Source organism: Anabrus simplex, chromosome 9 (genome assembly GCF_040414725.1).
Source record: "Anabrus simplex isolate iqAnaSimp1 chromosome 9, ASM4041472v1, whole genome shotgun sequence".
Taxonomy (NCBI): domain Eukaryota; kingdom Metazoa; phylum Arthropoda; class Insecta; order Orthoptera; family Tettigoniidae; genus Anabrus; species Anabrus simplex.
Genome location: NC_090273.1, coordinates 84,133,630 through 84,156,233, shown reverse-complemented (window position 1 = coordinate 84,156,233; position 22,604 = coordinate 84,133,630). Strand labels below are relative to the sequence as shown.

The window sequence follows — 22,604 nt, the reverse complement described above, 5'->3', positions numbered from 1 at the left end:
AATATCACTTACTCCTAGCACATCCAGATGCATCCTCTGACTCAGCCAGTTCTACCTTCTTTCTTCCATAAGCCCCATTAATATTGATAGCTCCCCATCGAATTCAATTTCGTTCGCTAAGTTTTTTCCAAGGAGTCCCTCGCCTGTCAAATGGGAGTGGGACTGCATTACTCCCATAGGTCCGAGGCTTGCTTAAAATGTTCTGAGCTCGGTAAATTCATGAAGCAGGATGCTACCCTACTTGCACATAGTCCAGGTGAGGATCTCTCCTCTAACGGGTTATGGACCACCGGTGAATTGTATAGTCCTAGCCGCCTGAGCACAAGGAGGGCTATGACTCAAAATATGTCCGAGATGCCCACTCCCATTCCATAGCAACTGGTATCCCGACTCTCAGGACCACTTACTAGGCCACTCAGCCGTTGCCCATGGTTCACGAACTAGGACGTGACTACAGTAACCCACAAACATGAACCATAATAGTATAGATCCACAAATTAAACTTACATTAGAATCTGAAAATAATAGATCAATTAACTTCTTAGATTTGACAATGAACAGACTTCCTTCTTCCTTTACATACAGTATCTATAGAAAACCCACCCAAACAGTGACTACAATAAGGCAAGATTATTTACACCTTCAAATGCAGAAAAGTGCCACATACAACAGTTTGGTGGATCATGCTTTTAAGATTGCCATGTCAAAAACAAATTTGAATAAAGAGTTAAACACCATCTGCTCAATTGCTAAATTCAACGGCTTTAAAGAGGAGTTCACTGAACGTATAATCAACAAATTTAGACACCGCCCAAAAACCACCTTAATTAGAGATAAACCCAGTTATAACACATTTTCAACTTTCACTTTTAATAAAGATATATATAGGGTTACTAACATTTTTAAAAGATGTAACCGGTTTCCAGTGGTTACATGATACACAGTTAAGAAAAGGGGAAAAAATGAAATTACATGTCACCTTAAAACTTTAGCACCAAATAAAACATCAAATGAACTGCGCCAATACAAACAAATGAACATCAGGATGGGCAACGTGACGACTAGGATAAAGGAATGTGGACCGGGTCTGGGAAACCTACCAGGGCCATTGGGATATGAAGGCTGCGGGTTTCCAGAAAAATCAACAGTGATCCCTTCATTCAAGGCATTATTTTCCAAAATAAACATTACAAAGAAAATTCAGAACAAAATTCATCTATCCAAACAATCCAGTCACGATATTTCTGGAATACAATTAAGATGTAGTTGCCAAGAGCTTTGCTTTTAGGTCAAGAGGTTAAGTAAAGATATCTTAACATAATGCAACTTCTACAATACAACCCTGAGTCTAACAAGAACCACAGGATACATATACAGTATTAAATGAAAGTTAACCTGCTTTCTAAGGCATCTGAGTAATTGAGTGGCGAGCCTGGGCAAGTAGGGCAAACTCCTATGTGAAAATACAAGCGAACATTAAATGTAAATTAAGGTGGAACTGAAACCAATAGTGCTTACCCTGAGTAGCCCATCCCGGGAGCGAGGATTTGCCGACACTGGACTCACGAGAAAACGAAATACCATAAAATCTCGCCTCACTCTCTGAAAAAGGCAAGGCTGGCCCCGGTGTGATCACCAAGTGACGAATCAGAGCATAGGAGTCTTCCAATCGCCACCCAGATTCAACCAATCAAAACCCTTTATCACGTCATGATGTTTTCACAATATTCTTGAAAATCACCTAATTCTAATCGCGAACTTTCCCATCTTCCAAAATTAGTGAAGACATGCTTCTAGAATGGACAGGGGCCAACATACCCTGTTCTGAAAGTCCGCGTCACAAAAATTTCCAGAACATCACTGAACAATAATAATAATTTGCAATCTAGCAGTTACATTTCCAGGGAATACAAATAAAATATTCTATAATAATATTTTACACCATACAGTAAAGATTTCTTTGAAAGAGGCATATTCCACAGATCATAATATCCAAGATGATATTTTACACAACTTAGCAAATGTTTCTTTGAAAGAGATTCTCCACAGGTCTCAAAAGACATAACATCAACATCCCTTTTTGAACTAATAACAGAAGTATGGAAATTTTACATAACTCCACTTCAATAAATAAGTCCAACCCTTTTACTAAATCAAGTGTCTACAGGTTTTGTTGTGATGACTGTAACTGTTCATATTTAGGACAAACTGCGCTGTCAAGATCAGAGCTAGTTACGTGGATCGCCAACCTCCGCTTGGAGACGGCGTCTTAAAGAAGAAGAAGGACGCAGCTTCAAGATTAGATACGCTGAGCATGTCAACACTATAAAGTACAATAGATATTCTGCTGTGGGTAACATATCCATGATCTAAAACACTCCTTCAATGGTATAGAGCAGGACATTGAAATATTGGAATCTTTAAGTAAACGTCCTTTGCTTGATGCTACCGAACATTGTTATATACATTTAGACCAGTATTTTATTTCAAATCTGAATATGAACAATATTTTTGAAAAACCTAAAATACTTTTCTATTTCCTTACAGCATTTCATAAGAATATTAAAATTTCAACAATAGTTTGGTCTTTCGCATAATGGGCAACACATTTTCTCGCTATGCGCTTCCACCAAAATGCCCCCCAGATTCCCCTTACTCAATCACTCCTCAGCCCCTCCCCTCAGCTTCCCCTCCCTCTCCTCACCTTCACCGGCCTACGGCACGTCCTTGATCAGAGCTTGTCGTATCACACAGTCTCTCTCTACACTTCGTGCCATTCAAGAGCCGTCCGAGGTGAGTCTCATATAAATATATAATTAGACAATTTGACTTTCTATGTTGCCCCTTCCCATGCCCCTCTTTCATGTACATTCTTATAATTAGCATTTTTTTCTTTATTCTTTAGGTCCTGCATTGAACTGGGAAATACTGTTCTTTTAGTGTCTTATGGAATTCACTCATAACACATTTCCACCTCATTTGACATGCTGTAGTAATAAGCTAATGGAAACAGACACAAGCAACTGTTCACAACTGTGTCCTTCAAGATTGATTTCATTACTCACAGAATTACTATCCTTATTCTGTACAAAGTACACAAGTCTTAAAATCAGACTGTTTTTATCAGATATGAAGTGTGACAAAAGTCAAACCCAGGACTTTCAAGATCCAGTTTAGCTGAAATTCACTCATTATATGTCTTCTTAACTTATTGTATTTGACCTGCAAGTCTTAAACTTGCTAAAAGGAAGATAAATATTCTAGTCATTTTATTCAGGAATTATTTTAAATGTAAGTTGTAATGTACAGTGGAACCTTGGATTGCGAGTAACTTGGTTTATGAGTTTTGCAAGGCGAGCAAATATTTTAAATAAATTGTGACTTGATAAGCGAGTGAGGTTTCGCAATACGAGCGTCACGTGTACGTACGTTTCCACCTCGCCTGTGCCTTTGTTTTCCGCTCCCCCTGCCACTCTCTTTCCTGGGAAAGTGTGTGTAATCATTTCCCGCGCTGGACTTCAGTTGGCGTGCCTCGCTCGCATAGTCAACACCGATTCACAATTAAGTATTTATTTTCCACCTAGTCGATACAATGATTGCTTAAGGCAATTTTTAATGGTCAAAAGTGGTACATGTTTCGTATATTATCAACATCTTCAGCCACATAACACTGTTTAGATGAAAAATGTATAAAATTGACAAAGTAATGCTTTAGAGGAAGTGTCCTTAAAATTCTCCTCTAAAGCATTACTTTGTCAATTTTATACATTTTTCATCTAAACAGTGTTATGTGGCTGAAGATGTTGATAATATACGAAACATGTACCACTTTTGACCATTAAAAATTGCCTTAAGCAATCATTGTATCGACTAGGTGGAAAATAAATACTTAATTGTGAATCTATTGAAGTGCGATACGGACCATGAAGCTGATTTTATGTAATAGTCAACACCGTACGAGTGTACATGTTTTGTTTCTGTCATCTGTGATATAACTGTTCTGCAATGATGGGCCCTGTGAACGAAAAGAAGGCTAAAAAGGAATTCGGTCGGAAGAAGGAGATGATTACAGTGGATGAATCTGTTCAATGACAATGCAATGTCACATTTTCGTGAAATCCTCAAAAAGAGGCAAAAGCAACAGTCATTGGACAGATTCCTCGTTAAAGTTGCATGAAAAGAAAACACTTCCAATGAGCCAACCGATAGCTTTTTTTTTTTTTTGCTAGTTGCTTTACGTCGCGCCGACACAGATAGGTCTTATGGCAACGATGGGACAGGGAAGGTCTAGGAGTGGGAAGGAAGTGGCCGTGGCCTTAATTAAGGTACAGCCCCAGCATTTGCCTGGTGTGAAAATGGGAAACCACGGAAAACCATTTTCAGGGCTGCCGACAGTGGGGTTCGAACCTACTATCTCCCGAATACTGGATACTGGCCGCACTTACCAACCGATAGCAGTGCTTCCGTTAGTGAAATTCGTGCTACACAGTAACTCTTCTCATGTCATCTCTCGTCTCCCTAACACCAACAATGATTCTATTGTAAGATAAAGTGCAGTTTAATTGTTTTATGTTATATTTTGTTTTAGAAATGTTATGTGAATAAATGTTTTTGTGTTGTGGACGAATCATCCGAGTTTCAATAGTTTCTTATGGGAAAATTTGCTTTGATATACGAGCGATTTGGATTACGAGCATGTTGCCGGAACGAATTATGCTTGCAATCCAAGGTTCCACTGTATTTTATATTGTGTAAGTGTAATTATTGTATGATTGCCTGTTGCTATGATCTGTGTTCGACTGAAGATGACGCCAAACAGCGTCAAAACTAGTATTGAATAAATAATTGATGTAATTTAATCTAAACAACAAATTGTTTTGTATCAAAAAAGATGGACCATTAAGTTCCTTCAAAACTTCATTATTCTCAGTTCAATACAGACCAAAGATGAAATGTTTAACTAAAAGAAAATGAAGTGTTGCATTTTCCTTGCCGCTCAGTGGATTTCTCCCTTTTCTCACACTAACTTAGCACTGTGTTTGTCCTATTTTGTGTTCTTTTCAATCTTTCTATACGAGACATAACCTCAAAGTAAATAATAAACTACAGTGATAGCTATTGCTTAGACAAAGAAGCCTTATCATGAGATATACCAGGAGCTCATATACCAGGGCAAATCAAAAAGTAAGTTACATTTCCAAGTAATGGCCATTTATGAAACCACCTATACATAGGCAACACAGCTATGGCACCATATAATATCCCTTTCAGACCGTGTACGCACAATTGTGCGGGTTCGTATTTTAGTTATCCCTGACCGTATTTGATGTTTTTTCGGTGCTAGACCAGACTGCAGTGATTGTGCAGGACACGTGGCGTGTATTTCAATTGATTTTAGTATGCGCTTGACCGCCAGGGCGAAGAAAGAAGAGTTTAAAAAGCACAGTTGATCGGCGAGATGGCAGGAAGCAGTAGAGCCGAAAGTAAATATTTATTTATTGCGTTTATATTAATCTAGAAGCTTTACTGAATACCGGAATATATTCAATGAAGTGTGTACATTGGTATGTGAACGTAAATTTTGAAGCTACACCATCGTACGTGATACAACGAGGTTTTGAATTTTGATGCGCACAATTGTGTGGGTCCTGTTTTTCGGATGTTAGTTTTTATTTTGTAAAATAAACTATCAATATGTGTATTGAGGAGCATTTTATTCAGTTTTTGACATACAAACAAAAATTCACACCTCCAGTTTTCTTTTAGGTCTGAAAGGGTTAGAAGTTCACTTTTCCATATGGTCCCCAAGAGACTGTAAACATTTCTCAGAACGGTCAACCAAAATTCTGGATGCATAGAAATCACCTCCAGTGCTATGTAACAGCTGCTTTCACCTCCTAATCGTTTCGGAATCATCGTCCACTGAGATTCTTTTTCAGCTTACCAAACACCTGATAATTGCATGGCGCTAAGTCTGGACTGTATGGAGGATGTTGCCATATCTCCCACTTGAATCGCTGCAGCAGTTCGGATGTTTGCTGGGCCGTGTGAGGTGTTGCTTTATCATGTAACAAAAATCACACTGGCACTCAATTTTCTGAGCTGCTTTCCTTTAATTGTCTTTCGGCATAAATTATACGTCAACGACATTAAAGATATATAGACTGCTAAACATACTCGTTACAGCGCCCCTGGTTGAAGCACAGCGAACTAACTTTTGCCTACAACTGTCATGGCGGCTGCCACTTCTTGGTCTTGACAGTTAGCCCAGTTCAATGAACTGATGAGATTATACGTTATTGCAATTTAAAGATATATTTAAGAATAAACACGACATTTTCAAACATGCTTAATGTTGCATTGATGTTATAATGAAATAAGCGCAGTGAATATGGTGAGCATTTGCTTGGTTAAAACGAGAATTACGTGTGTAGAAGAATGGATAATTCGGCGTCATGCACTAACAATAAAGTCATTCACTACAGAAAGACATGTTATACGTACAGCAGTTCATTGAGGAATTCACACGCGTAGAGAAAGATACCCTGCCTTTCATGACACCTTCAGTGTCATTCTGGTATAATTTTTGAATTTTGCTTCTTTGTCTGGTTTGTTACGTTTTATGCTTTTTGCTACTTATGGCTACTTTCTAAGAACTGCTGAGCGACATGTAGCACAGACGTCCATTGGTTGCGGTGTACAATATCTCTACGGCATCCTCTGCCTGTCGTAAGGGGCCATTAAATGGGGTAACCCCAGATTCTAAAGTTGAGAACACCTGAGCCCTGGTTGAGTGTAGCATTCCTTCCACATACGGTATCCTACCAGCTTTACCACTTTAATATTTCTACCGGACCTCTCTTGGTCAAACCTCGCCTGACTTCATTCGACTGAATTCATAGCCTTCATTTATTTATTTATTTATTTATTTATTTTAACCTTGCACACCTTCTCAAAGACTGTACTCCATCACACAACAACTTCTGCAGAGCCTTTCTATGGCAGATTCAGAGGAAATAAGCATATGTTTTGCCTACAAGTGTCATGGCTGCCAGTGGTTCAAGTAGATTCAAAGATGGCCATCAGATTAGCAGTCTATATTTTTAATGTCGTTGTTATACATGCATCACACCCTCCATGTCAAAGAACACTCTCGCCGTTACCTATTCTGCTCAAGGTTGGACCTTGGCCTTCTTTCATGGTGGTGATGTGGTGTGCATCCATTCCATCAATGTTCTCTTTGTTTCGGGGGTGAAGTAGTGGACCCACATTTCATTCTCTGTGATGATTAGCTGCAGAAACTTGTTGCTCTCCACAGAATACCATTGCAAAAATGCCAGTGACGATTGGAAATGTTGTCCCTTGTGAACATCGGTGATCAGATGTAGGACCCATCTTTGACACAGTTTATGAAATCCAAGGTGCTGGTGAACAATAAGTATATTTTTACCAGAGATTAATTTTTAAGAACATATTTCTGTTTTGATATCATTTTTCAAATAATCGTATTTGAGACAGGTGCTGTTCTTGTTATTTTAAGGCATTTCTTCATGGAGAACACGCTGCCATACAAAATGTTCAGCATGCTGGCGATTTCCTGCAGTATTGTGCGCCAGTTCTCTCTAATGATTCCATCCACATGGTCAACATTTGCGACAGTACTGGATGTTGTGAGCCTGCCTTCGCGATATTCGTCCGTTAGATCCGAGCAGCTGGCATCATATTGCTTACACCACTTTACAATACCTGGGTGAAAAATTGCACACTCATCATATACAGCAGTGATTTCACGATGAATGTCTGTGCAATCGAGCCGTTTAGCCCATAGAAATCTGAATGGAAAATTCTAAATTCCCATGGAGGGAATTAGATATTTTTCACCAACAGAGCATGTCAAAAATGATATGTTTTTTACATAGAAATCTGATTGTTGTACGCACCTCCAATTTGGAGTGAACATCCAGTTGACACACCATTGAGCCCAGCCCACTCTGCACACACAATACGACAGGATACCACACCAGCCTTCCTCTAGGATGTGTCAGCAGTTACTGTAGCTTGCTCCGCATTGGCCACGATCACGACACACAGTGTGCTCTCGCGGCAAGCTAGTGTAACTTACTTTTGGATTCGCCCTCGTATTACATTTTTAGTACCAAATTTACACAGTGATGAAGAAGAGACAGGAGTATACATGAAAATGAACTTAAACTAATAGATCTTTATTTTCATTAAAAATAAGGAAAATACAGATTAGGATGGACATTCTTTTGTTGGACTTAAAAAAAAAGTCTTTTCAAGTACAGAGATATTCAGTTTCTATAAAGCCAACAGAAAAATGAGTATATTTTTACCAGAGATTTTTTTTTTTTTAGAACATATTTCTGTTTTGATATTTTCCAAACAATCATATTTGAGACAGATGCTGTTCTTGTTATTTTAAGGCATTTCTTCATGCCAGCTATCCAGAATGATTCTAACATCTCTTATATGGATGATTCTGTTACGAAGACAATTAGACAAGTTGAACTGTAAAGAAAAGAGAATTTGTCAATAAAATTGTTAACAGTATAACTAGGGGTCATGGATCACACTCTCAAAGAAAATATCTCGGTTACTTTTTTACACAGGGAGGAGTAATATTACTACAAGGAGCTTAACCATGGGGCAAGAAAGACACATAAAAAATAAATCATTTGGCCACATTCACTTTCCATTTCTTCTTGTAATTATACAGTCTGGGATGGATTAGAAGAGCTTCTTTTGTTGGGTGCTGATCCTCCGGTGAAAGAAATACCACTGTAACCTAGCAGGCAGCATCTGTTCTGCAGGTTGGGAGTGGACTCAATGAAATCTGGTAGTTAGATATAAGTGCCTTTGGGGTGGCAATCTCACCATAATAATAGCTTATATGATGTGTCAGAGTATAGAGGACAAATAGTTAAAGAGCACCCCAGAAATTTCCAGGGAGGGGTAAGAAGTGGATGGAGGTCAATGGTCCAATCAGTTGTCAATGATCTGCATTTAGAGCTCTCTCCTATGTGGCAGATTGCCTATCAGTTGTTTACCTACCCTTTTTTCTAAATGTTTCCAAAGAATTTGCCTCGATAATATATTCCAATCCCTTATTTCTTATCCTGTAAATGAATATTTGCCCCAATTTGTCCTCTTGAATTCCAGCTTTTTTTATTCATATTATGATCTCTCCTAATTTTAAAAGCTCCACTCAAGCTTATTTTTCTATTAATATCATTCCACACCATCTCTCCACTGAGAGCTCAAACTATACCACATATGCATAAATATCTCCAGGATAATTTAATGAAACCACCTGTTCATTGCATACCATGCATAACGTCATTTTCAGTATGGAACAAGAATGAGAATTGTTACTTGTAACTATACCATATAGTTGAGCATCTCGTCTCCTTACTCCCACGTTTTCCCAGTCCAAAGTTCGCAACATTTTCGTAACTCAAATTTGTCGGAAATCACCCAGAACAAATTGTACCTCTGGATCTTTTCCAGTTCTTATATCAAGTTGCCCTGATGTGGGTCCCATAAACTGGAACCATACTCTAATTGGGATCTTACCAGAGACTTATATACCCTCCCCTTTACATCCTTACTACATCCTCTAAATACCCTCAAAAGGAAAAGCAGTCATCTTCCTATAGGCCATGAAGGCCCTGGGAGGGATGAAAGGTAAAGGCTTCCACTGTCCATAAACTAGGCACTTGGTGGGGTAGAGTGGCTAGCTCTACGCATGGCACCTTTGCCCCCAGGAATTAACCTAGTACTCATTCTTGGTGTAGGCTGAGTGAATCTCTGGGCTATGTGCACCTCCAGAACTAAATACTGTATTTACACGAATAATCCCCGCACCCTAAATTTAGGAAGGCTCATTTTGAAAAAAATTAAATGAACTAAAATTCCTTTCATTGAAAGAGTAAGAGAGGTGCAAACAAACATTTCATATCACTCCGCGAGGTTCACATGGTCTTTACGCAAATACAAACGTGTAAATTTATGGATATAGCTGCTTTGCCTGAACATATTTGAGAAATACATTATCACTGCTATAAAATATATTTGCCATGAAAATTATCAAGTAGGCCTAGGTATTTCATTAATCTGAACTTGCAGTAGGCTCGATTCCCCATAGAACGAAAGATTCGTTGTCTCATGCATCACTAGTATCATCTCCTGAATTACCAATTTGTTGCACACCATGTCAAAAACACTTTTCACACGCAGTCTTTTCGTAACTCAAATTTGTCAGAAATCACCCAGAACAAATCGTACCTTTGGATCTTTTCAAGTTCTTATATCAAGTTGCCCTGATGTGGGTCTCATAAACTGGAACCAGTGGTGAATAATTCTTTTTCGTGCAATGTAAACAGTTGAAACAGACACACTGATGAACTCGGTGTTAGTTTTGTGATTTGGTAAAACCTTGTAAATTCGAAGTCGTTGGGATGCAAAAATCGGACTTTAAATTGTGATTTTGAATTAACCACCAACTCGTACTTCAGAAATGCCAACTCTTGCCACATTAAAACGTATTCTAAGATCCGTTACTGCATGCAATTAACATTGATTCACAGTTTAAACCTTTCAAATGCAATGGAAGAGAACTGTTTCCAAAATGTATCCAACAAGGTGAATTTACAGTATTCAAATAATGCACTTGGATAACTCACTGACAATCATAACCTCATGCAATGAAAGAAAAAAAGAAAAAAACATTATTCAAAGATGAGAAGTCTATGCTGGCTCCCCTGTGCAAGTACTTGATTGTTGTGACTGCCGGTCAGCACCCGTGAAATCCAACTGGTGCTCCTCTCCAGGGCGGGCGGGCTGGCTTTTAAGGCCTTCAAGCCAGCGCGTGTAAAGAGATAAGTACGGACCTGGAGGGAGCATCAGCCAGATTCTGCTGGGTACCAACCCGCAGCCACGAGAGGCTAATGCCTCTCCATGCTGCTTTATTAATCAAGAATACATAGAGTGGCAATAATACAGTGTACATGTACAACATTGGCCCTCGGCCTGTCTTTAAAGTATAAAGTGTAACTGTTTCCATTCATTACTATGGAGCTCAGGGCTCAAGAAAAGGTTCGCGTACTATAAATGAGTAATTCATCACATAACAAATTTCTAGAAATAATTCCATTGAGAGCGGCCTTCTGGGGGTTTGTAGCACTTCCTGCGTATACACTCGTTTAGGCCAGTACCATTTTCGAGTAAGCATATGCCGTAGGGGGAAAAGAGGTAGAGCCATGACGTATGCTACCCATGCCACACATCCTGTTACTTGTGGTAGATTAACGCCCCACAGAGGGCGGCGGCCGTCTCAGCACAATTAATACGAGTGGGCACTCTGAAAGCTTGAGCCCATGCTGTTTGGAGCTCAGGTGACACATATGCAATACTGTTCAGTGTCGCATCGGTATACACCCGTACTGAGTAATGAAGAGGTCCTATCCTTCTGGGGGTTTGTAGCACTTCCTGCGTATACACTCGTTTAGGCCAGTACCATTCTCGAGTAAGCATATGCCGTAGGGGGGAAAGAGGTAGAGCCATGACGTATGCTACCCATGCCACATATCCTGTTACTTGTGGTAGATCAACACTCTGTAGCCTCGGTAGGAGGGTGACATATTGCAATACACGGCGCTGGACGTCGTCTGTCAAGGATAGGGTTTGGTAATTGGTATCCACAATCACTCCAAGGTAAGTGAGTCTTGTAGTAGGCTCCAAGATGGACTTATTCTGGTTAATGGTCACTCCTAACACTAAGATATAATAGAATGTCTTCGACGGGAAGCTGGTCTCCATATAACAGCCAATCATCTAAATAGCATATAGCTGAAATTCCAAACTGATCACTGAGAATATCCGTAACTGCTAAAGATCATCGTTGCATTACCGATGGGGCTAACGTATGCCCCACCGGAAGGCGCGTGAAGGCGTACTGCCTTCCTTTATAATAAACTTCATACAAGTGACGATGTGTAGCCTGTAAGGGTAACTGATAAAATCCCGATTTCAGATCTATTTTTATTGTAAGAGATTGTGGCGGAATACGTTGCAAGGCCCGAGCCGAAGTGGCCATGGAGAACTTTGGTATAGTATATGCGTTCATCCACCGACTCAGATCATGTATAAGACTGGCAGTGTCATCAAGTTCACACTTCACACTCCACTAGAATTGCACTATCAATGAGATCTTGAATCACTTCATCCATCAAGGATGAAGACTGAGTAGGTATAAAGGCAGGTGGTGCTGCAGCAGGCTTTGGCAGGCTGACCCTGTTGTACACTATGTTCTCGGCATACCTCCCCATGGGAGTGTCCTGGTAAGGTACTTTGGAGACCACTGGAACTGCAATGGACTTGTAGGACGTTGGGCGTCGTTTCTCAGGCTGGAAGTCTGGGAGATTCTATAGTTGTGGATACTGTGAGTCCGGTGGAAGCAATGGTTGCCGAATTGGGCGGTGAAAGCTACCTCCGTCCCAATAAGTGTCGTAGTCATCATCAGCGTGCTCAGTATTCTGCTCTATCGGTTCCCCATTGTCCGATGAGCTGCCATCCTGCGAGGATGGGCGGCGGTCGTCGAAATCCACTATATCCCATGGGCTGGAGTGCCGTGTGATATTCCATTCCGGACGGATGATAGGAGCCTGGGGAAAATGCTCCTGATAATCCTGTAATAAGTCTGGATTGTCCGGCTTGAAGGTTTGCCAGTAATTGCGAAGGGTTGTTGCTATCGACGACTCCGGGCAGCTGATGACCGCCGTCTGCGGAGGACGTGTAGGACCACTCTTCCCCGTTGCAGGCAGCCCCTCTGATAGGGCTGCCACTGCTGTTCGTCGCCGTCGGTGTGTAGGTTGACACATTCCGAATTTGTTGTGACTGCCGGTCAGCACCCCTGAAATCCAACTGGCGCTCCTCTCCAGGGCGGGCTGGCTTTTATGCCTTCAATATGCCTTGTATTTTCACGGAAAGTACCCGATGTCCTTAAAACATCGTGGCTTATCGAACTTTCCTATGACGAGGGGAGAAAGTTTTTCGCTTCCGTCTGCATTGCAACACATTACAGTGACCCCATCTCCTTTTAAAATGTCTGTTTGGGCTAGGCATAAAAACAAAAACAAAAAAAAAACCAATGCAGTAAAATTGACATTGACAATACCGTTTGTTGCACACGAATTGATTATAATTATGAACCACGCTTTTTCACCAACTGTCGGCATCGCCAAAGAGAATCAGCAGTGTTTGCGGATTCTGCTTCTTCACATACTGCCTGTTACGTGATACTGTGGCATTCCTTAAAATGCTGAATACAAAACAATTACAATTTCACTCAAACTTAGCAGCTATGAAACAAACTGTCGACACACCGAAGTGAGTGAAAGTGCGGAAAGCTACCCTTGCACATTCTGGAAGATGCATTCTATCATGACAGAGAAATTTTGAATTTAAATTACTGTGTAAAATACTGTTTCTTTTAAAATGTAAAGACAGTTTTAAATTAAAAGTCTGAATTGTTTTTGATTTAAATATGACATATGGGAGCAGTTTTCTTCAAAGCATAACTGTACACCAATTATCAAAACCTAGGTGTGCCAGGAGTGTGTTGCCAACATTGTCACAAATTAAACCCGCACTCCAATTTCGTGCCTCAAATTTTTTAAAAGAATATGCGCGGATTATTCGCGTAAATACAATACACTCATAACCATGTGAAAAGATCTGTAACCTTTCTTAACAATCTCGTTAATGTGATTACCCCAATGAAGATCATTCCTTATATTAACACCTAGGTACTTACAGTGCACCCCATGATGTACTATCGCTCCATCTGAACAGTAATAACTGAAAGGACTTTTCCTCTTGGTGAAACATGCAACCTGACTTTTCGTCCTGTTTACCATCATATCATTGTCCGCTGTCCATCTCGCAATATTGTCTAGGTCCCCCTGCAGTCACACACAATCCTGCAGCTCATTTACTATTCTACTCAGTATAATATCATCTACAAATAGTCCTGTAATTCCAGCACTTCACTCTTATCATCTATATCTATAAGAAAACATAAAGGTCCATTCACACTGCCCTGCAAGACCTTGCTCTTAATAATTACAGGATCAGATCACACTGCACCTACTTTAATTCTCTTGAGTCCTATTTTCTAGAAATTTGACCACCCATTGAACAACTCTGTCTAGCCCAATAGCCCTCATTTTCGTCAGTTATCTCCCATGATCTACACTCTCAAAAGCCTTGGATAGGTCAATAGCGATACAGTCCATTTGACCTCCTGAAACTAAAATATCTGTTGTATCTTCCTGGAATCGTACAAATTGAGCTTCACTGGAATAAGCTATCCTAACCTGAACTGCCTTCTATTAAACTAGTTAGTAATTTTGTGAACATGTTTAATATGATCAGAAATAATGCTTTCCCAGAGCATAAAGACAACACAGGTCAAGCTGACTGGCCTGTAATTATCCACTTTATGCTTGTCACCCTTTCCCTTGTACACTGAGGCTACTATTGCAACTCTATTAATTTGGTATCACTCCTTAATGCAAACAGTAATCAAATAAGTATTTCAGATATGGCACTGTATCCCAACCCATAGTCGTTAATATATCCCCAGAAATCTTACCAATTCCAACTGCCTTTCTAGCTTTCAACTTTTGTATCTTTTTTATAAATGTCTGATATAGGCAAATTTCAGTAATTTGCCAGTATTAGTTGCCTCCTCTATCTGGACATTATCCTTATATCCAACTACCTTTACATACTGCTGACTGAATACTTCCACTTTCTGTAAGTCCCCACATACACACCCCCCTTGTTCATGAATGATCCCTGGAATGTACTTCATGGAACCTATTTCTGCCTTAAAGTATCTATACATATCCTTCCATTGCTCCCTAAAATTCATATGGCCACCAGTTATGTTTGCCATCATGTTATCCTTAGCTGACGTTTTTGCTAAATTCAATTTCCTAGTGAGCTCCTTCAATCTCTCCTTGCTTCTGCAATCATTCCTAGCTCTATTTCTTTCTAATCTGCACCTCCTTTTTAATCTATTTATTTCCCTGTTATAATTTGGACGTGTACCACGCTGTTGTCATCACAACATTGTTGTATGGTTTTGGACCCTTTATCAATGTTACTTGAAAAAGTTTGAGTGCTTCCACTAATGAAAACTTCAATCCATCCTTAGGATCAAAAGGGTAGACCATATCACCAATATTACTCTTCTTGAGAAAGCGCATTCCAATAGCATAGAATCATCCATCATTCATCATCAGCATAGATGGATTCGCCATGTCCGTTGGATGAATGATGCCAGATTTCCACGCCAATCCTGTATCGTGAAATTTGTTGCAGCACCAGACCTTGTGGAGCCCCCATGAGGTACTACAAGGACCAGCTTAAGCACGCTATTGAAGATGACAGGTCTTAATCCACAGACTTGGGACTCGCTTGCTCAAGACCATACAGTTTGGCGCCAGACCATCCCTACTGCTATCAGTCTGTTTGAAGGGGAACAACACAGATGTGAAGAGGCCAGGAGAGAAGCACGAAAACTCTGTGCAGCATAACCATGCCCTCGTCCACAATTTTGTGCAATATGTGTAGTCACTTATTCCATGCTAGAATTGGTCTGTTCAACATCAAAAGTACATCCACAGACAGAAGTGAATTATTGGAAGAAGTTAATTACTCAGAAACCAGTTAAAGCCGCCTCCGCTGCAACCGATTTTGGTCATTTATCCTGTCATGTCTTCATGAATAAGGACCCTACAGTACACACCGAGATCATGATTTAACATGCTATTGCCTTTTTGACACTGCTTTGTGGTTGTGAAGCTTGGACCCACTACAGTCAGGATATCAAATAGCTAGAGCGCTTACATCTGCACAAACTTAGAGTATATCCATCTTGAACATCAAAGGGGAGGACCACATCACTAACCTTGCATTTCTTGAGAAAGCGCGTGCTATAAGCATTCAGGCTTCCACCACTGGCCATTGCCTCAGATGGGTAAGGAACCTTTGTTGCATGAGTATACCAGGCTTCCTCATCAACTCCTGTATGGTGAACTCTGCTCTGGCACAAGACTCCGTGGAGCCCCTTTGAAGCATTTCAAGGATCAGCTAAAGTGTACTATGAAGGGAGCTGGAATTAACACTCAAATCTGAGATATGCTTGCTGAGAATCATTCATTTTGGTGCCACACTGTTTCTACATCATTTACTGTGTTTGGAGAGAAACAACATAGACATGAAGAGGATTAAACGACAAGCATAGAAACTCCATCAATCTCAGCCCTGTCCTCCCCCAGCCATTCCATTTGATTTGTGTGGAGGTATATCTCACGCCAAGACTGGGCTACTAAGTCATATAAAGCACATTCACAATGCATTGTGACTGTGTAAATGTTGAAGAATATATTTACTCGGAAATGAATTGCAGCTGACGACGATGATGGGTCCTTTCCATTCCTTACCACTTTTAAATGTACATACCTGTTTACACACACCTTAACAAATGCTTTCAACCCATCCCAATGCTGTTTACATTTTTAATTTACCATTTTTCATTGATCATAACTGCTTTTTAAAAATCTCCCCATGCCTCTCTTATCAACCACATGGCATTGCTTAATGTTCCTATTTTTATGACATTCCTTTCTATTCTATTCTAAAAATATTGATTCCCATAGGGAACCTGAAGTATTTTTTCCAAATGGGTAAATTATAATACCAATTAGTTGGTCCGTTATTGGACATTAAAATTTTCCAGCTAACTCATTCCTGGTTGCCAGCATTTCACCCCAGGGTTCCAAGTTGAGCTCATCAGTTGGTAAATAGCACACCTACCAAGACACATGGCTAGTGCATACCGTGGAGGTATCTCATAGTGTATTGGCACTGCCGGTGGCTCCAAGTAGCCAACACAGTGGCCTCCACGGTATGCACTTGCCATGCGTTTTGGTAGGTGTGTTATTTACCAACTGATGAGCCCAACTTAGCACACTGGGGTGAAATGCTGGCAACCAGGAATGAGTTAGCTGAAAAATGTATAATGTCCAATAACGGACCAACTATATTGGTATTATTCCTTTCTATCACATTTATTTTAAATTGAAACAAAGACAGCTATATGATCATTTACACCATCTAACATTTCAGTTTTACTGTAGAGCTCATCTGGTTTTATCAGCACCGTGTCTAGAATATTTTTCCCTCCAGTTGGTTCCATCACTTTGTGATTCAGTTGTCCTTCCCACATTAACTTATTCACCATTTGTTGGTCATGCTTTCTGTCATTCACATTCCCCACCCAGTTAATATTTGGTAAGTTCAGATCACCAGCTACAATAACATCCCTTTCTGTGTCGTTCCACACATAGCAGATTATCTTATCAAATAATTCTGCATCAGCATCAGTGCCTGCTTTGCCAGGTCTGTACACCCCAAAAACATCAAGTTGCCTATTGACTTTATAAATCTTACACCTAGGATTTCATGTTCCTCATCCTTAACCTTTTTGTAGCTTACAAATTCTTCCTTCACAAGTGTTAATTCTCCCCCTGCCATTGTTCCTAACCTGTTGCTATGATAAACACTCCAGTTCCTTGAAAAAATTTCTGGCCATAAGACCTATCTGTGTCAGTGCGATGTAAAGCCACTAGCAAAAAGAAAATTTCTGCATACACTGAAACTGTTTGTATAATACTAATAAATAATAATAAAATATCGTAAATAAAATATATAAATAAATAATACTAAAAAATGAATAAAATACTTGAAGTAAATTAAATTAATAAACATAATTAATCGAAATGTTCGTAGTATGGGCGCCAGAGTTCACCAGAATGGATCCCTCGAATTTAGATAGAGCATAATAATTCTTTATCTCCCAGGGCGTGTACATAATGCTGCGTACTGGTAAATCTGCTTCAGGCCTTACCTAACTTCATCAATAACTCCACTGATTCTAAAATATCTAACTATATTCTTAATAAAATCCGTGCATGAGCACCTCATCAACACACCAAAATACACTTATAATACACAAACAAAAGATTGCTGGAAGACTCCATATTTACAACAACAACAATGAAAACAGTGGGAAAATGAAAGCGAGAACTAAGCCACCATTTGTAGTTAGTTTGTTGAACAATGTACATACATGTATATAAGAACCCTTCACTGTCTCTGTATCAACACGACTTGTAGATTATCATAATCAGCACTTATAAAATTACACAGATTCTGTACCTTGTAATACTGTGTTCACAGACTTTAACACTTGTTGTAAAGATATATGCATTTGAGCAACACACACTTGTCGTTCCTCAGCATAAATTATGGAAAGTCTGAGATAGCTTTCACCAACATATAATGCCAGGCCGCCACAAGTGTTAAAATACCTAATGCGTAAGAACTCCACGATTTGTCGATCAGCCACTTTCCATGAACATAACAAGACTCCGTTCCACGAACGTTTGAAGTCCAGTCCATTGTAGCACTCGAATACCGTATATCCAGTTTCACTCCCTTGTGTGTTAGCACTACTTCTTTCCCGTACAATGTGTCTGCACTACTTCCTTCTTGTACAGTATGTCAGCACTCCTTCTTTCCCGTACCGTGTATGTGGTTCCCGACACGGCGCGTCCCATATGGCTGATAGGAGAAGCTCCTGTAGATATGCAGGACAGGTGTGAATAAGGCTTAGCCAAATAAGCACCCGCGGATCAACTGAGGTAAACAGAGAAATGGTCAACGGCCTCGACGGCAGAAGAGGACATATCCCAATGGCAGAGAGGGCGGAAGAACCGAATCAAATCCACTTCGCGTCTGACTTGTAGCAAGCGGCAAGTGGTCAGCGTCTGATCACCAGAGGTGCGGCTGTAAATATGCTCCAGGAACTAACAATCCCTGATTCTACACCACTAGCGAAAGCTAGAAGATTGCTTACAAGCAGACATGACTCGTACAAGTAAAGACAAAATTATCTCAGGTGGACAATCCACCCACTCTAAAGTGGCAACCAAGCATTCGGATTCTGGGGAGCTTGGGCGAATACGAGAGAGCAAGTCGGAGTGCTCTGATAAACTTCCACGAAAGACTCACACTTTCATTGGCACATTCAACATTCAGACACTGATTCAAACAGGAAAACTGCACAATCTCACAACAGAACTTACAAAGCAGAAAATCCAAATTCTGGCCCTACAAGAAACATGCTTCACTGATTCAGAAACGATGGATTACAATAATTATAGGATCTTCAAAAGTGGAACAAACAAGAAAATTGGTAAAGGAGCAGCATTGTTAGGAATGGCCTTCTGTGTAGACAAAAAAGTTTTGGATTCAGTAATAGAGATGAAACCCATCAACAATAGGCTTATGACCTTAAGAATCAGGCATACAAACAAAAAATACACCTTTATTAATGTGCATGCACCAACAAATGGAGACAATAAAAAGGAGCCTGAAAAAACAGAAAGATTCTGGGAAGAACTTGAAACAGAAATGGCCAAAATCCCTAAAAATGATGTGAAAATTCTACTCGGTGATTTCAATGCACAGCTTGGCAGAGAATACAAATACAGGAGGACAGTGGGAGACTATCCAGCCCACAGATTCACCAATAAAAATGGCACACGCCTCATTGAGTTATGCCAACAAAATAACCTCAAAATTATGTCAACATCACTCCGGAAGAATCCCAAAAAGCAAAAAACTTGGCGATCACCCATCCATCATTTAGGAGAATTTCAGATTGATCATGTAGCAATATCATATGATTACCAAAAGGAAATTCATGACGTGCAAGTGCGCAGAGGTGCTAACATCGATTCGGATCATTATTTAAGCAGAATCAAAATTAAATTCACACCCAAATGGAAATTCAACAGAAAAACATCGGTGATTCCAAAATTTGATCTGCACAAAATCAAGGACTCCAAAATTTCAGAAGAATGGGAAAAACGACCTGCGGAGAGCTGGGAGAATTTCCAGACTAAAATCATCGAAACGGCGAAGGACCTAATCCCTCTTCGCAAGAAACCAAAACATCCTTGGTGGAATCAAGAATGTGAGACCGCACTAGAAGAAAGGAAAAAGGCATTTCAAAACTACAATTGTAACAAATCAGAAGAAACATAGAAGAAATTCTTCGAAGTTCGCAAGCATGTATCCAAGATTTTAAGACAAAATAAACGGAAATACGTCAATGTCCAACTGAAGTCAATTGAAGACAACTTCAAAAATTACAACACACACGATTTCTACAAGACCTTTGCGAACCAAATTAAAGGATATTCCCCATAGAACCTTTGCTTTCGGAAGCACGATGGTAAACTAGCCTTGACAAATAAGGAAAACTGCCAAGAATTAGCTACATATTTTTCACAGCTTTTAAATTGTCCAGAACCCAAAAAGAGATTCCCGAAAGTACAGCCAGAAATCATACCGGAAAATTCGGCACCACCAACTCAAGAAGAAATTTATTCACATATCAAGAAACTTAAAGACAACAAAGCATCAGGGGAAGACGGAATTGTAGCTGAACTTCTGAAAAATTTAGGCCCAAATTCACTCAGAGAAATTACACAAATAATCCAAAACATTTGGCAAACTGAAAAGCTCCCGGATGACTGGAAGATTGCTCTAATCCATCCACTACATAAAAAAGGCAGCAAGTTAGACGTAAACAATTACAGAGGAATCTCTCTTGTATCAGTCACATACAAAATACTATCAGTCTGTCTCTTGCATAGAACACAACAACAATTAGAACCCAAATTATCAGAATTTCAAACAGGATTCAGACCAAACAGGTCATGCCCAGAACAAATTTTCAACCTCAAAACCATACTTAAACTACGAGCCCTCAGACAAAAGCCTACAGTATGCACAGTTGTAGATTTCAAAAAGGCATATGATTCGATAGACAGACCCTCACTATTCCAAATTCTAGAAGAGAGAGGACTAGATCCCAAAACCCTAGAACTCATAAGACAAACACTAATGGGCACAAAATCTAAAGTGAAATTTATGGGAGAAATTTCAGAACCCTTCGACATTCAAACAGGTGTGAGACAAGGTGATGGACTCTCTCCTATTCTGTTCAACGTCGTCCTAGACAAGGTTATGGAAGAATGGGAGAAGGAACTCAAGAAACGTGAATCTTGGAAACCGATCCGATTGGGCTTTCCCAAAAACCACCTCTACGTACCATACCTTGCATTTGCGGACGATCTGGCGATTTTAACAGAAGATGAGGAGACTGCCATCAAGCAGCTTGAGATACTTAAGGAATCTGCAGAAAAAGTGGGACTACAAATTTCATTTGAGAAAACTAAATTCTTCTGTTCAAAGACAGATATCATGAGCCTGAGAACAAAATACGGTAAAATCAACCGGGTCTCGTACTTTAAATACCTCGGAGAATTCATCGAACTGACAGGCCTTGAGAAGATCTCACAGAAAAACCGTCTCCAAAAAGTCAAGAAGGCATTAGGGTTAGTTCAAGACATCTACAACAAAAAATGCATGTCAAGACAGACAAAAATTCGGCATTACAACACAGTCATAAAACCAACAGTCCTTTACGCAAGTGAAACATTGTCACTTAACAGTAAACAAGAATTAGAAGAAATAAAAAAGCAAGAGAGGAAGATCATCAGGAAAATCCTAGGAGCAAGATATACCCAAGATGGTTACAGGCTACAATCAATCAAAACAACAGAAAAAGTTTCAAACATTGAAACTGACATTAAGAAAAGACGAATGAAATTCTTTGGACACCTCACAAGATTACCAGAAAATCGACTGTCAAAAAGAATATTAAGTTATGTTAGCTCACTTAAGAATTCAACACCTTGGCTGGACGAACTTCGAAAGGACCTCAAAAACGCAAACATATGTGCAACAGACATTTTAGAAAGAGAACCTTCAGACACAAAGTCAACAAGTGGGAAGTTACATCAGAGCAACCAAAGCAAAAACAGTGCAGACCGAAATGGTCGGAAGAACGTAAACAAGCCTTCTTAGAGAAAATGAAAGCCTATTGGAAGAACAAGAAGAACCCAAAGAAAGCTTGATTGAGTTGTTTGCTTAACGTCTTCCATTATTGGGAGAATATGCTAATAATAATAATAATAATAATAATAATAATAATAATAAATCGAATACTGACAATGATATCTCTCACTTCTACATATAGTGCGAGGATGTGATATATGTACTATCACAACACTACCAACTTACTAAAACATACAAAACTAAACAGTTTATTGGCATGTTTTCTTCCAGTGATATGACCTTTATCCAACTAGAGCCTACAAATCACACTTACTCAATATACACGCTCATTGACCACATTGTGACAAATAAGCCATACAAAGTTATAACTCATGGCGAGATTCTAGTTCCCATAATCTCCGCTCATGACCTTATCTACCTATCATGCTCCCTCCGAATGCCAAAATATAAACCTAAGTACTGTATGTTATTTCCCGAAACACAAAAGACATTGATATGGACAGGTTAAGACATGATGCTTA

General features: G+C 39.7%; 1 protein-coding gene across 4 annotated transcripts in view; it reads right to left on the bottom strand.

Moving 5' to 3' along the window:
- LOC136881048 (cilia- and flagella-associated protein 70) overlaps positions 1-22,604 on the bottom strand; it is a 71,763-nt gene that overhangs the window by 7,960 nt on the left and 41,199 nt on the right. For 3 of the 4 annotated variants that reach the window (XM_067153644.2, XM_067153646.2, XM_068229232.1), the window contains one exon: positions 8,401-8,529. The exons of the other annotated variant lie outside the window; for it this stretch is intronic. In XM_067153644.2, coding sequence (XP_067009745.2) covers positions 8,440-8,529 — 90 coding nt within the window. In that variant the 3' untranslated portion in view covers positions 8,401-8,439. Of the gene's footprint in view, positions 1-8,400; positions 8,530-22,604 lie in introns of those variants that run through there. 4 annotated transcript variants of the gene reach the window in all.